This window comes from Astatotilapia calliptera, chromosome 7, assembly GCF_964374335.1.
Source record: "Astatotilapia calliptera chromosome 7, fAstCal68.1, whole genome shotgun sequence".
Classification (NCBI taxonomy): domain Eukaryota; kingdom Metazoa; phylum Chordata; class Actinopteri; order Cichliformes; family Cichlidae; genus Astatotilapia; species Astatotilapia calliptera.
The window spans coordinates 23,708,018-23,730,479 of record NC_137428.1 but is presented as its reverse complement, the minus strand read 5'-3'; the positions used below and the strand labels follow the sequence as shown (position 1 = coordinate 23,730,479).

General features: G+C 41.7%; 2 protein-coding genes and 1 non-coding gene across 3 annotated transcripts; 1 reads left to right on the top strand and 2 right to left on the bottom strand.

Moving 5' to 3' along the window:
- Positions 1 to 317: 317 nt before the first annotated feature.
- Positions 318 to 3,237, bottom strand: tmem141 (transmembrane protein 141). The gene is made up of 5 exons (XM_026176917.2): positions 3,018 to 3,237; positions 2,796 to 2,862; positions 1,263 to 1,346; positions 1,028 to 1,138; positions 318 to 825 (listed from the first exon to the last, which is right to left on the bottom strand). Exons 1-5 carry the CDS (start codon positions 3,069 to 3,071, stop codon positions 764 to 766), a joined length of 378 nt encoding a protein of 125 aa, XP_026032702.2. The 5' UTR covers positions 3,072 to 3,237; the 3' UTR covers positions 318 to 763.
- A 2,350-nt stretch (positions 3,238 to 5,587) lies between these two features.
- Positions 5,588 to 5,660, top strand: trnak-uuu (transfer RNA lysine (anticodon UUU)). The gene has a single exon. It is a non-coding gene; the product is annotated as a tRNA-Lys (tRNA).
- A 4,247-nt stretch (positions 5,661 to 9,907) lies between these two features.
- On the bottom strand, positions 9,908 to 13,040 carry zmynd19 (zinc finger, MYND-type containing 19). Its single transcript, XM_026173751.2, has 6 exons — positions 12,754 to 13,040; positions 11,654 to 11,713; positions 11,463 to 11,569; positions 10,667 to 10,807; positions 10,338 to 10,518; positions 9,908 to 10,245 (listed from the first exon to the last, which is right to left on the bottom strand). The coding sequence occupies exons 1-6, from the start codon at positions 12,802 to 12,804 to the stop codon at positions 10,102 to 10,104; spliced, it is 684 nt and encodes a 227-aa protein (XP_026029536.1). The 5' UTR covers positions 12,805 to 13,040; the 3' UTR covers positions 9,908 to 10,101.
- Between the last annotated feature and the right edge of the window lie 9,422 nt (positions 13,041 to 22,462).

Genomic DNA, 22,462 nt, shown 5'->3' with positions numbered 1-22,462 from the left:
GCATATTCCATAATAGCGCTGCCATACTGCATCACACTCAGTGCATTTCAATCATTTCTCCAGCGAGTTTGACAGCTGGCAAAATAATAATCATAATTTAAAAAAAAAATAAAAATAGCGTGTGTAACGTACACGCACTGGAATATTATTTACTAGGACTCATCATGCGACCGGAGAGCGCAAACTCCGCCATTTGTTCCATCAAACACTCATTAAAACAGCAACCTACAGGTATGTTAGCGCACTCATCCCCGACTGTCCGACGGAGGGGCGGGGTCACACGTTGAAACAGACACGAGGCAGCCCAGACGGCGAAATTTTGCTTTTACATTTTGCGACTCATTTTATTTCTCTATCTGATAAGAAAACTATTCAATCAGATAGTTATGTGTGGTGAATGAAATACAGTTACACTTTCAAGCACTTTTAAGCACCACATCTGAAATTCAAGCACTTTTCAAACCTTGAGAAGACAACATTAAAATTCAAGCATTTTCAAGGTTTCAAGCACCCGTACGAACCCTGTTAATAACAACAACACCGGATTACAAGCATTACATCTCTGAGTCAGGAAAACCCAGGGTTTGTTTGTTTTTTAATCCACACATTGATACTGTTATGAAATTTAAGAGCTCCACAACCAGAATAAATATAATACACAATCATGTGGGCCATGCAAAATGTGCAGAGCACCACTGAGCTCTTTCTCTTTACATATTTATAATCTTTATATTGTAGATAATAAAATTTGTTTGAAACTTCTTCATTCCATCACGTCACCATATTTTGTCTTCTGTGGTGCTGTTGGTTCCTCTTGTTGGGGTACTGAAAGACAGTAAAGAGAAAGGTAGAGATGAAGCATACGGTCTTCATTTGGTGAATCATAAGTGATGAAATGATACGCGCCAATAACTTTTCTGATCATAAATCTATATACCTCAATAGGTTGACTCTTCAATCTTATATCCAAGACAACAGTTAACACAACATTAAATTCACATTTCATACAGTTCTGCACTGTGCTCACCTGGAGGTGGTGACCTGTCTGGGACTTTGCCTGTTTCTAGGAGCAACCAGAGGTCTGAGCATTTCTGCGTTTCCCAGCGAGTCACTGCGTAACTGCCCACTGATGATGCCACTGAGAGCACACAGGGGAGAGACAGTGGTTTCAGTGGCAGCACTGATGTAAGATCTACATTTGAGAGCTAAATACATTTCTTTATGTATTTTTAATAGCACAATCCAAATATTTTACTCCTCACCTATTGAAATGAGCAGGTTCCACTGAAGGGGATAAGGAAGCTTCCTCTGTAGGGCCTTCTGAATAGCAAAAAAACCTGCAACACCTGCACCAACAACACAACTCACTGTCACACATCTAAAACCAGGGAGAAACATTTACACTTGTAACTGTGCAGATTTTCTTATTGCTGCTGGTTGGTTTTTTTGTTTTGTTTTTTTCAATTAAACTAATTTCTAGGTTAAACCTAAAATGACAGATGACCTGACAGCTGAGTGGGTAGGACACAGACGGGTAAATGCCATCAGCAGTGGGCACTGGATTTGATTCCCAGCTGACTGGACATTCACTGTCATTCCCACACTTTCTTTCACTTTCTTGTCTCTTGTTGGCTCTGAATAAAACTGAAAATGCCAAACAGTCAAGCTTTTGTTTGGAGGGTGGTAGGTGTACTAGTTTCCCTTGGACAAAAAAGGCATAAATCCTCTCACTGGACACTTTATTAGTACAAGGCCTTCAAAAATGGCTTATTTCTTTGTCCTATGTCCTTGTGTTTGAAACCAGTTCAAGATGACCTGACCTTTGTGACAGCCATTAGAAGATGGTTACACTGTGGTCACAGAGGAACGGACATGGTCAGTTACTGAAGCAGTGAGTTACTCTAGACTTCCTATCAACTCAAAGCAGGCTGGCCATTCTCCTCCAACCTCTGACATCAACAAGGTATTTTCAACCAGAAAAGTGCTGATCACGGGATATTTTGTCTTTTTCACACTATCCTCTATCAATCATAGAGATGGTTGTTACAATTTTTTTTACTAGGACAGCAGCTTCACCTTTCTTCCCCACACTGATGCTCAGTTTGAACTCCAGCAGGTCGTCCTGACCATGTCTACATGCCTAAATGCACTGAGTTGCTGCCATGTGATTGGCTGATTAGATATTTGCATTAAGAAACAGTTAAATCAATGTACATTACAAAGTGATCGGTGAGTATATTGTCAGAGCTATGTTTGGGTATCCTTCAGTACATTTCTGTTATCATTTCTTCATTAAATCATTTACAGTATGAACTGCTGGCATAAAAACAAAAACAGTCCAGGATGCTAAAAAGCAACATCAAAAACATAAATAGATATAATAACAACAATAGTTATTTTAACTTTAATAATACAATCATTTTCTCCCTGTGCTGAGATCAGTGTGATCATTGTGGGTGATACAGCTCCCTCTTGTGGTACATTCTGTCTGCAAATCCTGACATCTGTATTGTTTGCCTACATTCACTTTGACCTTACTTCAGTGTCTTGATTTTCATTAAAAATGTCAACACAATGCAGAAAAAAAATTATAACAACTGAGGTTCAGAATTACACATAAAAACAGCAGCACTGACTGGGTCAAAGTTAGAGCAACACAGCCAACAAGAATTTGGATGAAAGCATGAAAGCATTAAGAATGTACAAATAGGAGAAAGTCAAAGATTGTAACATGGACTGAAATATTTCTTATTTTAAGTGTGTGACTTTTAATAAATAATAAATAAAAGTATTACCCAGCACAAAGGTCCCAGACCCCTTCATGAAAGCATGAGACTGACAGGCGGCGTAGCTCTCCAAACCCTGAGAGACAACAAATAAAAACAGCTCTCACCTGTGTTACACATTTCTGTTGTATCAATGTGAGCAGCTGCTGGTTTATTCCAAGTGTGCAGAGGGACAGTGTCCTCCAGAGTGCACAGGTAATAAAAACGCATAAAAACAAACACAAAACCCACCGGATGTTTGGCCACCAACGCGTCGTCCACTTTGGTGAGCCCCAGATTAACCATGTTGAAGCTGGAGGTAACTTTTTTTTATATATAAGAAATAACCACTTTAACTCATTCCCTAACTTCTTAGTCCACAGCTTGCTGTAGATGTACTATTATGAAAGTTCCGTGTTTGAGAACAACAAACACCGAAGAAGGAAAAATAGAGCAGTCTGTCCAAAACTGTGGCGTCATCTAATGGAGGGAGAGTGGTACTGCACCCTTGCTAACTCAAGGTAGCATTTTAGAGGTTGCAAGAAAGAAAAACACAAGAAAATACATACATGAATGAAATATATACTAACTCACTAACGAAAATATCTAATCAGCCAACCACATGGTGGGCATTGTCAGGAAAGGTAGTTTAACAGATTTTGATTGTGGTGTGGTTGTTGGTGCCAGACTGGCTGGTCTCAGGATTTCATAAACTGTTCATCTACTGGGTTTGTCCCACACAGCCATCTCTGGGGAAAGAGGAAATATGTATTGGTTCTGTGTGAGAAAATGCCTGGCTGAGGAAAAACAGCCACTCTTTGAGCTGCTGATAAGAAGGCAATGGTAACTTAAATAACCACTTGTTAAAACCAACGTATGCAGAAGAACATCTCTGAATACATAACATACCGAACCTAGAAGCAGACTGCCACTCCTGTCAACTAAGAACAGGAAACTGAGGCTACAAATCATGCAAGCTCCCAGAAGATTAAAACATTTTTTAAAAAAATCCTTGCCTGGTGTTGTGAAGTTCAACAGTAAGAAAAAAAATATATATAATATGAGAGACAACAAACACTCATTCTGAAAGTACTTATATATTAGAGAGGGTCCATTTAAGATTTTCCCCCAGACTGAAGAAATTTAAGTGCTGTACTTACACATGATGGGGAGATTTATCTTCTGCAGTGGTAAAGGTCCACAATTTAGAGCAACAGACAATACCAGCATTAAGTCGTGCAGTAGACAAGGAACACACACACACAAAGCAAAAAATGTATTCTTATGGAAATACACTTTCCTCATTTCCATAAGAATAAGGTTTTCTCCTCTTTGTTGTGCGCATGTGCAGAACCTGACCTCTGGGTGTTTCGGATGTTATCTCGACGTTTAAAAAAGATGGTTTAGCCAGTGCTACCCAAACTTCTTTGCCTAGCAGACACATAACAAAGGGCACCTAAACCACCACATGTGGCGCTTTCAGCACAAATGCAGACTTGAACTATCAAACTTTTCATTCAGGATTGTATTTATCTCCTTTGTTGGGTACCACTGGGCTTCACTGTTGAACTACTTCACCAAAATGGTCTCTAATCTATACTCAGAAATAAAAATTCTTCTTGTTAGCACTACAAAAATGTCAGATAGATCAAATCTCAATAATCTGCAAGTGCCCAGACTCTCTGCTGATGTCTGTGACCGGTCTGTTGAACTCTGACACCACAGTGGCCTAAAAGATTTAAAGACCTGAGAGCAGTTTCTGTCCTAGAAGAGAAAGAACAGGCAGATGGAAAGAATCCAACTGCTGAGACCCAAGAAACAACACCAAGGGTAGAGTTACAGGGAGGCCACAGCAGAGCATCCGAACATCTGTTGCTTGTTACAGAGGAGAGAAAACAAAGGGCAAAGGACTGCTGGAGATACATGAAGCATAGACTGTAAGAAAACATTAGCTCTCAAGGTGGTGACTGTGATGATGCATATAATGTTTCATTTATTATTCATCATACTTTCACAATAAGAGCATAAATATTGAGATTAAAAGTGAGCTAATAGGCTTAATAGGTTCAGTCAGTGCCAAAGCAACGTGATGGAAGACAACAGCTCCATTAAAGAGCGACTTCCCCTTTAATCTTCTCAGCTTCTCTATTTTCATTCATATAACTAATAAAGAAATTTTTCACAATAAAATGTAAAATGTAACTGAAAATAAATACTGATCTGATTACTTATTTTCTTCCTTTCCCTTTGATTTATCCAGTGGCTCTATTTAAGACCCGGGTCTGTTGCCTTGAAACAGAGTGATAAAATAGTAATAGCTCTGCCTCAGACAGTTGGGGTAAAATAATACAGCTGGTATGTTTTTGGTCAAATTTTGGGTTTGATACTCTTAAGTGTATTTATTTTTACTTAAAGTGGACTAGCTTTGCTGATTCACAGTTCAAAATAATCTCTTTCCTTCCATTTAAAGCAACTTGCTCCTGATTGGCTGCCCCTCTCAGGCAGCACTAATGACGTCAGTCATTATTGCAAACTAGCTACATTTTATATGCATCTTTTAAGACATCATATGCATGACAGAACATAAGCTGGTTTTTGTATCTTTAGTATTAATTTTAGTGGGTTATTTACAAGACATGCATATTTGTGAAGAGTTTGGTCTAAATTAAAACAATAATAATAATAATAATAATAATGAAAAGAATATTTTACCCCAGGAGGTCTTTTGGACTGAATGGAAACATATACAGCGGACATGAAAAAAAATAGCTAAATACACTACATCCTGGTAAAGTCTACATTTTAGCTGAACACACGTCAGAGCCCGGATAGCTCAGTCGGTAGAGCATCAGACTTTTAATCTGAGGGTCCAGGGTTCAAGTCCCTGTTCGGGCGAGAAATTTTGACGCGGAAGAGAATGGAGCTGAGAAAAGAAGAAGTGCTGGAAGTTGAGGTAAAGATGGAGAAAGAAGTAGTAGCGAGCGGACTCTCCCGTACCTGATTTTGGTTTGTCCAAGTAACTGCAGGTTAGCCCTGACTCTACTTCTGTACTTTTTATTTTATTTTATAAATGTCGTGTAATGTTTCTTTGTCGCGGGAATGTTCGTAATGAAAAAATATTATAAATGTTGTTCTGCTTCATTCTAACCGGCTGATTGGTTTGTTTTACACTCCTGGAAACACACAAAGGAAACCCGTTCAACCAATCACATTCATCGCACTTTGATCTGCGACAAACTGCAGCGATGTCCACAGCACGCTTTAATGTTTAAATGGATCCAGTTTAAAGTATCAGAGATCTAATGTGCTGCTGTCACCTTATAAATAATCAACAGCACTGGGAGCTCACTCAGTGACAAAATCATTAACTGTATTTAAGCTGATGAATTTGCATTTACAGCAGTGTTGGATTTTGCTGGTATATTTTTATGCTCTTTAGAGATTTTTTTATTACCCTTTGATGACATGTCTGGAGTAGGTGGCACTCACAGTGATGGTTTTCCGCGGAAGAAAAGTCATATGATCCGTGGACCTCCCTCCTCCCTTTCTGATTTGTCAAATGCTGCCAATGCCACCCTATTTGTGTGACTATTCATCTCAATCGTAAGTGAATTCAGAAAAGGGAAAGATGTCCCGGGTATGCTGAGTGAGGAAAGTTAGAGAATCGTAAAGTGCAGAGGAAGTGAGGGCAGCTATGAAGAGTGGAGAGAGAGCAGTTGCCTTTAAGACCAGATTATTTAACACCATGCTTGAAGAAATGAAGTGTTGATGGTCAAGAAGCAGGCTGATGTGCAGCGCTGTAATATCTAAAAGAGTTGTGAAAGAGTTGTTATGCTCAGTCATGAAGACAAGTGATGAGCAGCAGTATGGCTGGTGCCAAGAGAGGAACTGTGGTACTGTATGAGGAAGTCTGGAGTGAGGGTGGTGAGACTGCGGTGAGGAGTGCAGTAGGATTGACACAGGTTTAAGATGGGGAGGTGGATTACATCACGTATTGACTTTGAGTTCATTTTCGTTTGCGATGGTGATGGACAGGTTGACAGATGAGGTCAGGCAGGAGTTTCTGTGGACTATGATGCTCACACCTGCAATGATGTATGGTTTTGAGGCAGCAGAAAGACAGCACATTTGTAAGTATAACTCGGGTGCGAACTGGTGACTGTAGATATTTTTGATCGGAGCATGACAAAGTTACACAGATGAATCCCCTCCACTCAATTAATGAATCATTCTAGTACTTGGAGGCATTTCTTTGTGATACCAAGAGTTCAGATAATCAAGACACTTTAGGAATCAACTGCTCCGTTCAGGAGTCACCACAGCGGATCATCTGCCTCCATCACCACTGTGATCTTCTTTCCCCCCCGCCTTAAAACACTATCCCTCCTCTGCACCAAAACCATGTCCAAACCCACTCGAGCTGAGCTGTCCATCTAATGTACTCATTTGTAATCCTAACTCCCAGAGAAAGACTGAGCATCTGCACCGCAGCCTCCTGTTTGTTATCACAGCAGGTCTCATTATGCTCCTCTAAACCTCTTTCACAAATAACCCTCTGACACTCATCTCCAACCACTCCACCCTGCCTGCACTCCCTTCTTGCGCCCTGTCCATTGCGTTGGATGTCAACCCCAGGTATTTAAACCTGTCCACCTTCCCTCTCATTCACCTTGTCTCGCTTTTATCACCGATCTCTGCAGTGCATACCTCTACCTGCTCCCTGCTCTCACTGTATGTGGCCCCTGTATGCACATCGAACCAAACTCCACCAAATGAGGTTCATTTTTATTTATTATCATTTAACATTGGAAAAGCAACTGTCGGTTATCCCAGTTGTACTTCCATTCACATATTGTAGCTCTTTATTTCTAGGTGATTAATGCGTATATTTTTACCCAAAAAAAAAAAAAAATAAAAATTTATTTTAGACACAATCTGTACACGCTGTCCAAATCCACACCACACCCCTCACCTCATCTACGACAGGTATGCCAACACGAGAGCCAAATTTTAGTGCAGTGTTCAAAAACTTTCACATTCACACACGCGCACACACAAGGAAAGCAAATAAATCACATATACACATGCTTATTAAGTGTTGGGAATTCTCACCTAAGAAACAAGAGGACACATTAAGCAGGTGTGCATTGTAGGTAACACAAGGAAGGCAGGTGATTTGTGGATAAAGTCGACAAGGACCACCATGTCTATAAATAAAAAAATAAAAAAATAAAAAAAGCTCCAGAGCAGGAAATGGTTCAGTTCATCAAACCACTTTCCAAAATTAAAGTCACAAAAAGAGGGCCGTGGGAGGGATTCAAGTTTTACACTCCAAGACACCTCTCACGTGGAAGATTGTTTTTTTGTCACATGACTGTGTGCAGTGTTCTCATGGGATTTACAAAAAAAAAAAAAAAAAAAAAACACTGGGAAGGCAACAGCCAGAACTCAATCATTCAATCATCCATCTAGAATCAGGAAAGTAAAATAAATCAAGTAACAGCGATGAAATGTTTCAGCCCATCTAACCTCATCACCTCACAGATATACAACAACAAAAAAAAAAGGTCCCACAATGAGCACTTTTTATAACGATGACTTATGCCTTCAAATATCACCAGGACAAAAGAAAGGTTCACAATCAATTTTTTAAAATAAATATAGCTCCATAGATAAGATTTTCTTCAAAAAAAAAAAAAAAAAAAAAAACCCTTACAAACACACATGCGAGAAACTGAGCACTAGCTCCTCCTCGCCAATCAATGCACACATTCAGCGTAACCCTGGAGATGTAAAAATACAGTTTGAAAAGGCAGGTGTCTGTTCGGAAGAAACAACCCCCTCCCCCCCAAAAAAACCCAGCAAACTGAGCCCAAGAGGGATTTATACCAGCTGACAGGAGTGGTAAGCTACGGAAGGTCAGAGAAGACTTTGGTAAAGATCATTCTTACAGGTTAAGCTATTGAACATCAAATAATAAATTGCTTTTATATTACGCCATCAGTGCTCACTTTTACTGGGACAAATTGTGTGTAAGAGCATCAACAACACTGGTCGTACTGAAGCTGGTTTCTGCCAAAGTAGAAAAACAAACAAAAACGCCAGTTACTTTCTCAGAAGACTGAGTTCATAAGTCAAAATTTCAACATAAATGCAATAAATTTAAAAATGTTTTAGTTTTGTTTGTTTCCACCCCAAATGTATTTAATTTTTTTTTTTTTTTTTAACAGTTGCAGAAACAAGCTTCCATAGAAACCACTTTTCTTTTTTTAAATGTTAACTGGAAATTCTTAAAAAAAAAAAAAAACCACACACACACACCACCTACTTCCAGCACAAACTGAAGTCTTTAACCATTAAAATTATATATATAAAAAATAAAAAAGTGACGCCTTTATTTGGCAGCTACTTTATTACAGAACAATGATCTTACTGTCAGACCACCAATTTATAATTAAATAGGACATTTTTAAATTAAGTAATATGGCCCCCTTTAAGTAGAGCAAAGATGTCCGTTAACCTCGACTCATTAGCAATGGTGACCACCTCAAAGTCCTTTTTTGTACATGTTGGCAGCACAGGCGCTCACACACACACACACACACACACACACACACACACACACACAATACTGGTAGTGGGACTCTGTGAAATCTCTGATAATCTGTGTCGTGGTTTGCTGTGTGGGGAATACAGACAGGGAGGCCGCGGCGATGGCAGCTAAAGTGTCGATGACTGTGAGCGCAGCAGCCGTGTGCACGAGAGAGGTCAGAAAAGGGAGCGATACAGTGAAAAGGTCCATGTCCCATTGTACCAGCTGAATGACAGATGCTGCAGCCCCCCAAGTCCCCTGTTTGGACAGACGAAGTGACACCCAATGGGATGACGGCGGTCTGTATTCCGACTGTGGTCCGGAGAAGCTTGTTCAGTTCATCAACAAGATGACTTTCTCCTCCTTACATACAAAACCGTAGCAGCAGGTAGTGCCCGAGGTTCTCCCTCGAGAGAAAACAAAGACCCCCCCCCCCAAAAAACAACAAAAACCAACAAACCGAAAAAAAAAAAAAAAAAAATCCCATCCCTGTCATCCACATGAAAAGCAAGCTATGGAGAATTACCAGTCCTGGGAAGTGGCAGATGTCTTTTTGCGTTACTCTCCGTGCCCTCGTCTTCTCAGTCCTGAACTCCTTCAATCACTCAACCAATCAACATTGTCTCTTCTCAGGAAGCCCCCCCCCACCCCGCACTTAATCCCCGCTCCCCCTCCCAAGTGTAACCCCATTCCCTCCCCGATGATCATCCTCCTCCTCCCCTTCCAAGCAAGGATGAAGACGGATCACCGCTCGGGCTCAGACTCCAGGGCCAGCGCCCGCTTACGCTCGCGACACTGTTTCTTGTGGGCCGGCCAGTCCCTCTGCTGGCACTGGGACCCGCAGTAGCGCGCCACCTGGCAGCGGCCGCATATGTTGAACTCCCGCAGCTGTGGAAAGACAAGGAAGAAGATCATCTTTGGCTCTGAGAGCACGGAGCTTTCGAATGGGAATGCTTTGCTACACGAGTTGGAATACATACCCTCCTCTCAATGAGCGAACAAGGAGGGTAGTGACACTCGTAGTAGGTGCAAGAACACTCCTCTTCCTCCACCAGCTCCCCATTTGCGTTGTAGTAACGTGTGCGACTCAGCTCCAGATATTGCTCTTCCACAGGGTCGGCTGGTACCTGCTGGATAGCCAGCCAGTAGAGGGACTGCTCTCTGTACAGATAACATGAGAAATGTTCGGCATGCATTACTTGTTTGGATAACCCTGGAATAAATCACAAAAGGATTTAAGACTCATTTCCCCTCAACAGCAGTGTGTCCTTTCTAGCATTTTCACATGTACCTATAAGCAATGTTTTACCTCTGCTTGCTGGAAATCTCCTCTGGTTTAGGGCTCCAGCCTACTGGAACCAGTCGAAGGTTGTCTAGTCGGTTGTCCACCGTCACAGAGTTGATGTGGATAACTTGAAAACTAGGGGCGATGCCTCCTCTGTGCTTCTCCCTGGGTAAAGACATTAAAAGTTAGCCAGTCTGCAACCAGCAGGACGAAAATCTGACCTTGGATAAGAAGAGTGTTTATTCCAAGGACTCCTCAGTAAGGAGCTGATGCTAGCTCAGAACACTTCTTATCCAATATGAAGCGTTATTGAAAGCCAAGTCCACTACAGAGCTTGAGCATGCACTAGTTTACTATACAACCTCTATTTCTCACGACTAGTGATAAAACTGAAAAGCTAGCTCGCTAAACAGTTGATGGTTTAAGTGACACCTGTGTCGCTGCGCCGAGAGAATACGTTTTGCCATTTTAGCCCCTTCCCCTACTTTTGTTAAGCTGAAGCAATTCTCATGAGCACCCACTTATCTTATCTGACAACTTTAACACTGATTAAACTAAGATGAGCCTTACAATGGAGGGCGCTTTCACAAGAAGCATGCTCATAGATTTTCCAGCAGAGGATAAACCACAGAAGAAGCCATTTCCAGCAGGCAGTTCCACATGTTTGATTTGGCAGGTTGTCTATTTTTAAATCCCAGATGCAAGTCCACAAGCTTGCAAACCTGAGACCTGTCGCTTGTTAAAGCAGTGTGTAAACGACTACGATATGCAGTCACAGAAGAAAAAAAACAACACCTTGACACAGTTTAAACAGACTTACCAGAGCAGCTCGTGCAGCGGCCTTCCTGCCCAGCGTCCTTTGCCGACGTCAAAAGCATAAGCAAAGATCTTAGCTCCATTGCCATCTGCATCTACTTCCATGCGTGCCTGGAAACAGAAAAACACTGCTCTATATTTTTTCTCAACTGTATCCGGATATCAGAGCAGTAGTGAAAAATCAAACACGCTTACCTCAAAGGCATAGTTCTCCACCAGTGGTATGTCCTGCTCATCGATCAGCGTGTACTTTGTCTGAAATAAGAAAATTCAGGTTCATTTTCATGTTTAAACCTACAACTGCAACAACAGAATCCCCACTCTCAGGGGAGCTTTATTGTTTGTGAATTAGCACTAGCAGAGTCATAAACGGGGGCACTACTTCTAGGACAAGTTTCAACCTTCCAAACTTTTTACACTGACCACAGCAGCAACACGTTTCTGAAGCAGTCCCAGTTGTCTCACAGACACCTGAGCTCTTCTCCAGCAACACAACATGAAGCAGATGAAACCTGTGTGACACTTTCTTCTTTCTATGATTGCATGTGTGTGGCGTTTCCACGAGTGACATCATGTTTACAGCTGAGTGACCGGAGCCCTGCCACTCAGCAGGTGGGCAACCGGCTGCTCACGGTTCAAATACGGTTTATTCCCAGTGTGTCCCCTGACTTCAGCGTTAGCAGCTGGGAGCGCTTTCTGACCCACCGCTCGCCACAGTTTCTGCTTCAAGCGTTAATTAGTACGATTAAAGCCAAAGCCGACACAGGCACAGATGTTGGGCAGTGTCGTCCTATCGGTGCTTTGTCACACTGCACAAAAGAATCAGTTGATGGCAATGGCTTCCTCATTAGCCGACACTTGAGGGTAATCCTAGTAACATGGCTAGCGTGGCTCTGCTAACTGCACCGCCGAGTGTTTGGGTATGACACGACCGCCGAGGGGTTTCCAGTCCACCGACAGCGGCTGTGACAAAAACTGAGCACGTGTTTACGTTTCTGGCGCTGTTTGGTCGTTAAATGTTAGCCAGCGGCTAGCGTAACGCGCTACATGCTAATTAGCGTTAGCGGCGGAGTTTGAGAAACCAGTCTGGCTCGGCACGGCCGGCTTTTCTAATCCGCTCAAACGCCTTTAAATCGGTAAAGCCGAACTACTCCCGCATTTGCGACTGCTTCATAATAAACAACTCTGTTGGCTAGAGCTGATTGAGCATCGCTAACTATATCTTTTCTGGTGACTTTTCTCTTCCCCGCGGGCCCTCCCCCGGCCGCACATGGCAGTCCTGGGATCCAGCTCACCTTCCCGGCCACACGGCCGAGCCGTACGATCCCGAGCTTGAAATCCGACATCAGGAGGACGGGCGGAGGCGACAAGAAGAAGCGTAGGGTCCAGCCTAAACTGTATTCAGGTTCAAAACCCGCCTCTTAGCCCCGTTTGCCAGGTTGCGTTAAATGGTTGGGTATATTCTGAGTCCGGATCTCTCCGGCAGCAGCCCAGCCTCGGTGACACACCGCCGCTGGCGCAGGAAAGCCGAACGAGCTGCCGCTGCTGGGAGGGGCGGGAGGTACCTCTAACTGCAGCGTCCAATCAAGCGTGGCGTTAAGGCTTTTTAATACAACACGTCACCTCACGCTGCCAAATAGGAAGCGGCAGTTTCAAAAGACCGCCTATTTTCAGTTATAACGTCATCACACTCTCGTGACCACTTCCAGCCATTTTCGCGCGAAATGTTTGATGGCTGGGTGGGATTATTGCAGAGGGCTTTGACGTCATGATGCGCCGTTTGCTGCTAAATTTGGCGACAGGCATTGAATGTGCATTGCGTAAGCCTATAGAGGAGGCTAACAATGATTCATAAGGTAAACACTGAGCCCAGTGGAATAAGAGAAACTGGTACACATGGATAAAAGAACATCATAAGACTGGAAAAATAGAGATAATAAATATAATAAAGACAAAAGGACAAAAAAAAAGAGTCAGTAGAAAGCTGGGCCACTTACTCTTCAGGATCAAGGATAAAGTACACAGTGTATTCAGTTTATAGCTCAATGCAAGAACAAAAACATAATAAAATGAGAAAATTGGCCAGTGTTCAGATGATAGTTTACTATTACTTTAGCATCTAAGGAGCAAAAAACAAATTGAAAAACCTGATATGGAGAGCTTAAAAAGGTAATTGCAGTTCTTTAGGTTTGTGAAGACGTTTCATCTTTCATTGATTAATTTGTTTTACTAACAAAAGGTGGAGAGTCCCGGTTATTTAAACCTTAGTGAGTGTTGTGTGCCATGGATATGGTCATTAACCAGTTATTGATCATGTGAGTAATCACATCATCAAGGTGTGAAAAAAGGGTGAAATCTTCACTGTCACCCGGGGTTATGGGTGAAATCACTGTGTGATCTTGGCTCAACCCATGTGAGCTACTGAAGTCACCTGAGTCAAGGCTGAGTGTGGAAGGGGGTTTAAGAGCCTGGGAAGGGATCTCAAGACTATGTTCTGGTAATGGGGTCAACGATGGTCGTTTACAGGGGATGTAGATGGGTGTCTTCACTCTTCTCTCGAACAATCTGTCATCTCGGTCCAAAATGTCAACATTTGCGTCCTCAAAAGACTGCCCATTGTCCTTTAAGTGCAGGCTTAGAGATGAGTCTTGGGCCCATGTGTTTGTGGGTTTTTTTTTGCAGTTTGGTTTCTCTAATACTGAGGTATGAACACGCCTCACTGCACTGCCCAGCATACACTATGTTGTTTACCTTGTGCTTGGGAGTTTGGAGAAAATTCTTCCAAGTTTCTCTGACAAACCTGCTACACAAGGGTAAACAATATTGCTGTCCAGCTGTCTTTCTGTTTGTCCCTAGTTGGCGTCTGCCCTTCTCTTCTGTGCATTTTTGATGATTTAATGAAGGCCCAGTTGAGATAACCACATGTTTCAAGAGCTTTCTTTACATGTGTGGAATATAGCTGACCTAGCCAGACCTACCATGACCTGGACGACTGAGAACCTACACAGACGCACTGAATCTGATATAGTTCTTTGTGTATTTTGAAAGATCGGTTTCTTTTTACAATCACTTAATTCACTGACTGCATAACATTTGCTCATAGTTAATAGAAGGCATTTCTTCCTACATTGTGTAGCATTTCTTGCTACACAACCCCATTACATTTTGGCTTTTCAGCACCTTATACTGGATTCTGTGTTTGTCAGCAGTTGTGATATGGTGTAAAATAAATGCACTGGAATTTTACCCCACTCTTCTTTATGACGGACTATTCATTTACACATAGCTCTCTTAAGGTCACACCACAGCATTTCTGTCTGGACTTTGACTGAGCCACCTGACAGGTCTCGTCCATGCCGCCAGCCGCCTGCCAAGTCATCCAAGTGTGGTCAGCCATGCCCGCTTCACCACCGCCACTTTCCACGTGGCTGGCCCCCTGATCTGCTCCGTCGCCATCGCTGGACCTGTGGCTGGCCGCCTGAACTCTTCGGTCATGAACTCCTGTGCTGTCAGCCTCCGGGTCGGCCCCCTGAACTTTTCAACTACGGACTGTTGTGCCCTCGACCCCCTGGTCAGCCACCTGAACAGCTTCGCCATGAACTCCTGTTCTACCGAGATCTGGGTCGCCTTCCTGAACTATGTTCTTGAACTCCTATGCACTTGTGTTTGGACTGAGTGCTCCAGATTGTTTATTTGGTTGTTTAGTTTCTTTTAGTCTCCTTTTGCCCTTTATGTGTTTCATGCTCCGTGTCTTATGTTGTCAAGGTTATATTGTCTCATGTTTTCTGTTTTATTTTGAAGGTCTGTGTCCTATGTCAGTGTAGTCAGCTTTGCTTCCTTTGTTTTGTTATGTCAGACTAGTGTCAGCTGTTTCCCCATGTGTTTCCACTTCCCCTAATCACCCTTGTGTGTATTTAGTCTGTGTGTTTCTGTTCATTCCTGGTCAGGTCATCTGTTGTCCACGCCATGTTTCATGTCTAGGTTTTTCTTGTTGTTTGTTTGTTTAGTTCTCCCAGTTTAGGTTAATGTTAGTTTTACTTCAGTATGCCTTGCCCTTTGTTTGTACCTTTTTTTCCAGTCTTATTAAACTGCTTGGTTTTTGTTAATACTCAAGCTTTGGTCCAAGTTCCTTCGCGTCTGCATTTTGGGTCCACTCTTCACAATACATACAGTCTGCCTCTGCCAAACACAAAGAACCATAAGTAAGCCTGTACTCTGTTTGGATAATATGGCGTTATGAGGTCTTTAACATATGGTGGGGCCTGATTATTCAATACTTTGTATCCTGGAGGTCATTAACCTAAGTCATTTTAAGTCATTATTATTAAAGTAATACTTGGTTCAAGAGAGCTCTGACTCTTAGCAGCCTGGCTACATTGCTGAAAAGAAATCGTTGGTTGATATTAGATATATATTAGAGAAGGAAGTAGATATAGTGTAATTAGATTTATTAAGAGATGATCAAACAAAAGGGGGTTTTCAGGAACTACTAACCAAATTCCAAAAAAGTTAGGAGGCTGTGCAAATTGTAAATAAAAGCATTCTGCAATGATTTGCTAATCTCTCAAAACCCTTTTTAAATTGACAACAGATCATAAAAAATATATCAAATATTTAATTATTTCATGAAAAATATGGGCTTATTTTGAATTTAATGTATGTAAAACATCCCAGAAATGTGTTATGTGGTAACAAAAGACTGCAAAAGTAGGTGGTAATAAAAAGAAACACCTGCGGGAATATTTTGGTTCTGGTTATAAAAAGGGCATCTTAGAGAGGCAGAGATTCACCAGTCCACAAAAGACTGCATCCACAGGTAGTGGAACAATTACAGAATAATGATCCACAGTGTAAAAATGTGACGATTTTGAGTATTGTGTCATGAATAGTGTGTAATATATTAAAAGGTTTAGAGAACCTGGAGAAATCTCTGCGCGCAAGGATAAAGGCCAAAAATCAATCTTGGAAGCCTGAAAGCTTCAAGTCTTCAGGTGGAAATGCACTAACACAAGTATGATTCTGTCATGGAAATTACCGCACTGGCTTAGGAACGCTTCCAAAACCATTGCCTATCAACACCATGCATCCAAAAATGCAGATTAAAGCTCCATCATTCAAAGAAGAAGCCATATGTTCTTTGGTCAGAATTTGAAATTGTTTTTGGAAATTCTGGATGCTGCATCCTCTAGACCAGGGGTCCCCAATCCCAGTCCACGAGGGCTGGTGTCCCTGCAGGGTTTAGATGTGTCCTTGATCCATCACAGCTGATTTAAATGGATAAATGACCTCAACATGTCTTGAAGTTCTCCAGAGGCCTGGTAATGAACTAATCATTTGATTCAGGTGTGTTGACCCAGGGTGAGATCTAAAACCTGCAGGGTGTCCGGGGCTGGGCGCTCAGGTATGTACCGGCTCACTCCCGGTGGCTACTTGGCGGGGCCTGGCGCCTGTTGCTCAGTCAGGCCTCTTCCGGGGTGCGGGGGGCCCTCGGGCCTCCGGCCTCTGGGCCTGCAGCTCGGTTCACTCTGGCACAGCTGGCTGCCGGTAGAGCCGGCGGGCACGCCAGTGCAGCCCCCTCTAGCTTCTGCTCGGTGGCTACTGGGTGACCCCTAGTCTGGGGATCCCCAGCCCTTCCCATGAGGGTGGCACGGATGCCCCTCTGGTGGTCCTCCTTGGGCTCTCGCACTCTGGGGCCTCTGGATGTCTGGGGCCTGGATCTCCTCCATGCCTGCTGCATGCCCTGGGGGACAGGGCTATGGCTCTCTACATCCTCTTGCAGACCATTACATGTGGAAACCATTTGAATACAAGCGCGCTGATCCACACAGGTGTGCACACGGGTGTTCACTGTTCATAGACATAAACTACACCTTTCTTGGCTGCTACTTCAAAGCACATTGTGTGCTGTCTGTCCTGCATGCTGCACAACAACATTCAATATTTAGTATTAGTAGTACTGCTGTTTACACTTAGCTAGATTAATGCGATGGTGTTGTGTTTAGTATGTTGCTTTGTTTTTTTTTGCTTGTTTTCTATTCTTTTTCTCTCAACAGGTGATCCAGGAGATTTTTTTCCCCTTTCTCACTGTCCCTCTCCCCTTCTGTTTTTCTTTTTCTTCCTCTTTCTTTCTCCCTTTCCTATCCCTCACTCATGTCTGTCCTGTCTGTAACAACTGAAAATAAAATAAAATAAATAATAAAAACAAAGGTCGATCAAGTGGACCAATACGGCAATGCCATGATGATCCATTTGGCAAAATAAATCCATTGGGTATCCTTGTTGGTCTTCAGACAACAATTGTGATGGCTAAAGAACCAAATGGGACAGGCAAAAAAAAAAAAAAAAACCTGCAGGGACACCGGCCCTCGTGGACTGGGATTGGGGACCCCTGCTCTAGACTAAAAAGGATTGGGACCATTTGGCATGTTATCAGCACTCAATTCAAAAGCCTGCACTTCTATAGTGTGAGGTGCAACATTTCTCTACCAAAAGCCCATCAGCTAGCCTTCATAGTTTCTAGACCTTATGACCTGTTGTTAAAAGAAACACAACCCTGTCCCAAACATTTTTGAGATCTGTTGCTGCCATCAAATTAAAAATTACTTTTCCAAGTTCAAACATTTTGTTACTTTGTAGGACTCAGAAGCAGCACTGATCTCATAATACAGCTTTATTTATGGACTTCCCTACATAAAAATGTAAAAGAACTTAAACTGGGGAGATACTAGAAAATTGCTAACTAGGAAGTTACAAAGGTGAGACAAGGGACAACAAAACAAAGGAAGACTAAGACAATATATACACACAGATAACGAGGGAGGAGGAAACGGGCGGAAAACACAGCGGGAGCAAACCAGGAATAACATGACAAGGGAAGTTAAAGTCAACACAATGCACATGAGACAAGAGGTTATCACAATAAAACAGAAAGCATAACTACTTTTGAGACTGAGCCTAAAACATGCAAACTTTACAGGAACAGAAGACAAACATGGTGACAGAACACAGAGAGACGCAGGGATGTGATCCTTAAAGATAAAATGGAAACAAAACACACAGACAAACAACACCTTGGGTCAAGACCCAGGGATCATGACAATTTACAGCACATGTGTCGAACTCCAGGCCTGGAGGACCGCTGTCCTGCAGGTTTTAGATGTGTCCTTGATCCAACACAGCTGGTTCAAATTGCTAAATTACCTCCTCAACTCTTGTAGTTCTCCAGAAACCTGCTAATAAACTAATCGTGTTATTTGGGTGTGTTGACCCAGGGTGAGATCTAAAACCTGCAGGACACTGGGCCTCGAGGCCTGGAGTTCGACACCCCTGATTACAGAATCCTAACAATTTTGCAATTGCAGAAAAGAGACAAAGTAAAACTAATGGCTTAGATGCCATTAGTTTTTTTTCTTCAAAGTGAATGTGCCGAGAAAACATGGAAAATCTGGAATATGAAGCCATTAAAAATGAATTCTTTTTAAGGAAGCCTATCATGTAGAGTCCTCATTTAGAATAATCTTTGTGGTCTCTCAGTCTGGAACCTCACACCAACACACGTTATGTTTAGTTAAGGGGAGCCAGCGCCCTCTGGAGATCAGGAACAGTATTACAGAAACCTCAAACCAAGCAGCTTGAGTTAGACTGAAAATGTAGAAGAAATGCTTAATAAAAGAGCAAATATGTAAGAATTTCTTTATTCCTTTTCTTTTTAAGTTATTCTGTTGAAATTTGCTGCTGTTGTTAGGATCCCTCTTGCACAGATGGCCTCACATTTGACATATACTTTGGTATACAGAGTTGCTCAGGTGCTGTTACTGCAAAACAAGCCCAAATGATCTCCCCTCCCCCACCACACTGACAGTTCATATGAGGCATTTGTGCTGATATGCTTTGTTTGATTTTTGTTAAATTTAGATTTTTGTATTGATATTCTTTATGGCCAAAAATGGTCTCTTTGGTCTCATCTTGCAAAGGACATTGTTCCAGAAGTCTTGTAGTTTGTTCAGGTGCACTTTTGCAAAGTTAAGCCGTGCTGCCACGTTCTTTTGAGAAAGAAGTGGCTTTAACCTGGCAACCTTTCCAAACACGCCAAACTTGTTCAGTGTTTTTCTAATTGTGTTATCATGAACTTGAACATTTGCTGAACATTTTTCAGGCATGTAGAGTCTGAAATGTAGCTCTCAGCTTTTGTAGCTTCTCTGAGCACGGCACACTCTGACCTTGGAGTGAATTTTCTAGGACGTCGACTCCTGGGAAAACTGGCAACTGTCTTGAATGTTTTCCACTTGTGAATAATCTTTCATACTCTATAATGGCATAACGGTATAATGTATGACTTTAAATCATTTGGTAATGGTCTTATAACCCTTTCCAGATTGATGGGAAGCTGCAGTTACTTCTTTAAGATCACTGATCACGAAGATCATATCAGATGTAACTTTATTTTCTAATGGAACTCATCAGGATGCATCAAGAGACAGAAAAGCATGAGCTTCATTTGTTTTTTGTCTGGATTATAAAAAATCTTTTTATTGTTTTCCTTCTTTTACTGTGTAATCACATAGTCATCATTCTCCCACAACAAACTCAGTGTGCTGGAAACCCTTAATCATTTCATGATATAAGCACCTCTTTGTCTTGTGTTTACTTGTTTCCCCTTTACAAAACAGCTTTTTATGTCAGTATAACAATGGTAGCCCTGTTTCTCTGTTGTTCTCAGTTCAAAGTGAACTGAGTGGAAACCCACCTTATCTGAGCCAAAAGGCATGATGCTGTCCTGTCAATCACTCCTATTCATTTCTCTAAAGACATGGCTCTGGGAGGAGTGGGTGGGGGTCGGGGGTGGGGGTGTCTCTTCCTGCTGGTTTGAGTTTCTTGAGATCTGATCTGTTTGCTCCAAAATGTACAGGTGACTTTCTTGTTACTATTTAAAGTGCTTTTGACCATTATTCATTTTTTCCAAATGTCTGTCAGTTTTTCTTTGGACATCAGCTGTTTTTCTCACTTTTCACTGTACTCCTTGTATGTGACCATTTTCCAAGGGGTGTTTTTTTATTTGCTGAACTGCATAACACTGGCACGTAAATCATTCAAGCATAAGAAAAGCATCTAACTGAAAGGATGAACCAGAGCTGTGTCTAAACATGAAAACTGGGCAAAGAACCAATTTTAAAACGTATCTTAAGGCACTTTTTTTTTAGCCTATCACAATAGCACATCTACAAAAGAAGTCAAAGATAGCACAGTTTGACAGGCATAACATTGCTCCAGAAAGGGGATTGCTAGTTAGCTATTAGATGAATGCTTAATATATCTCAGCATGGCGTGCAGTGTGACTTAAAAAAATGGAAAAATCTGGAAAAGTGGAGGACAAAAAAGACATGCCAAACCTAAAAAAAAAACTATCTACATTTCCTCATGAAACAGGAAATGAGAGATGCATCTGGACCTTCAGTTGATCTATCTGCAGTTCACTGAAGCCTCATCAGAAATGGTCTCAGCTGGCTGTCATTAATCCATTCTTAAGGAAGGGAAACAAGGAGTCAAGGCTGAGTTGTGCCAAATTACACAAGAACTGGACTGAAAATCAGTGGCAACAGGTCTGATGGAGCGATGAATCCAAATTTGAATATTATCTATATATGGAGGTCATCAGGGGAGAGTCACAACAGTGTGTGTCTGTGGAGTCTTTAAAAAAACTATTAAACACTTTTCTGTTTAATCAGGGCTATTTTTAGTCTGTTTTTCTTATTAATTGTGTTTTAATTGTTGTACAGCTCTGTGTGACATTTATATCTGTGAAAAGCTCTCTATAAATAAACTTTACTTACTCAACTTACTTACTTATTTACTTACCTGAATAGAAAGACACACAGTGGAAAACTATGACTCATTGATTAGAGCGTGAACCTCAACATTAATGGAGCTGCGTGGGATCATGTGGGCAGAGAACAGAACAAAAGGAAACCAACATCCAAAGAAGAGCTTTGAACGTCCTCAAGAAGCCTGAAGCTCAATAAATCACTGCACCTGTTTCTCATCCCAGCAAAATGTAATGAAATAAGAGGCGGCTAAAGAGTTTTTTTGGATGGCACACCTTACAAAGCAAGTGGCATTTTTTTGTTAATGGACTTGGCTGTGGTATGATATGTGATAGCAGACCATCTTCCAAAGTGTACATTGGGTATTCCCAGGTCTCTCTGGATTCACTGGCTTTTCCAGGGAGTGGGTGTTGCTCAGTATTGCTAAATGAACTGTCTCAAGGTGTGGCCGCACCGCCGATCCCTGCACATAGTCATAAAATGAACCATGAGTTTCTATCACACCTGTCCTTCCTGAAAAATATAATTACGCTCTGCTCACACACAGGTATCTAACAGACACTCCAGGGTCCTATTGTTGCATTGATACGGTCAGAAACTCACCATAAATGAGCCAAAATGAGGAAATAAAGCCTTTTTATTTTACACGTGAGAGTTTTACTTTGTTTGAAGTATAGCAAAACTCAATTTGACACATTTTAAGTATATAAAAAGTATAAATGTCTACAAAGAAACATTCTCATTAATTATCGGAGTGTGATTTACCTAATGTACCCTGACCTGTTCTACAATATCCCACTCAGTTTTTACTCATGCTGAATTTTAGGGACTTTGCTCAGTTAGTAGGATTTTTAAAATATTATCTATATATGAATTTCTTCTGAAATAACCACAATGTAGGGCTATGAATTAAAGTTGACTAAGGTTGAACTCCTGCCCTTTGAGCTGTGCTTTATTAAACAAAGTAACTGTTTTAAAACCAAAGGTGTTATCTGCATATTGAAAAAGAAAAAAAAAGGTTCTCAAGTGGCCAAAATCAGGAACACCAGTGAAACAGGGAAATGAGAGATACTATGAATATGTAACCGCAGGCTATTAGGCCATAAGGCACACCTGCTTGCATGATGGCATGATTTCAGACTCTACGGACGGTTATCAGGTGACGCTCGTGTGAAAACCAGAA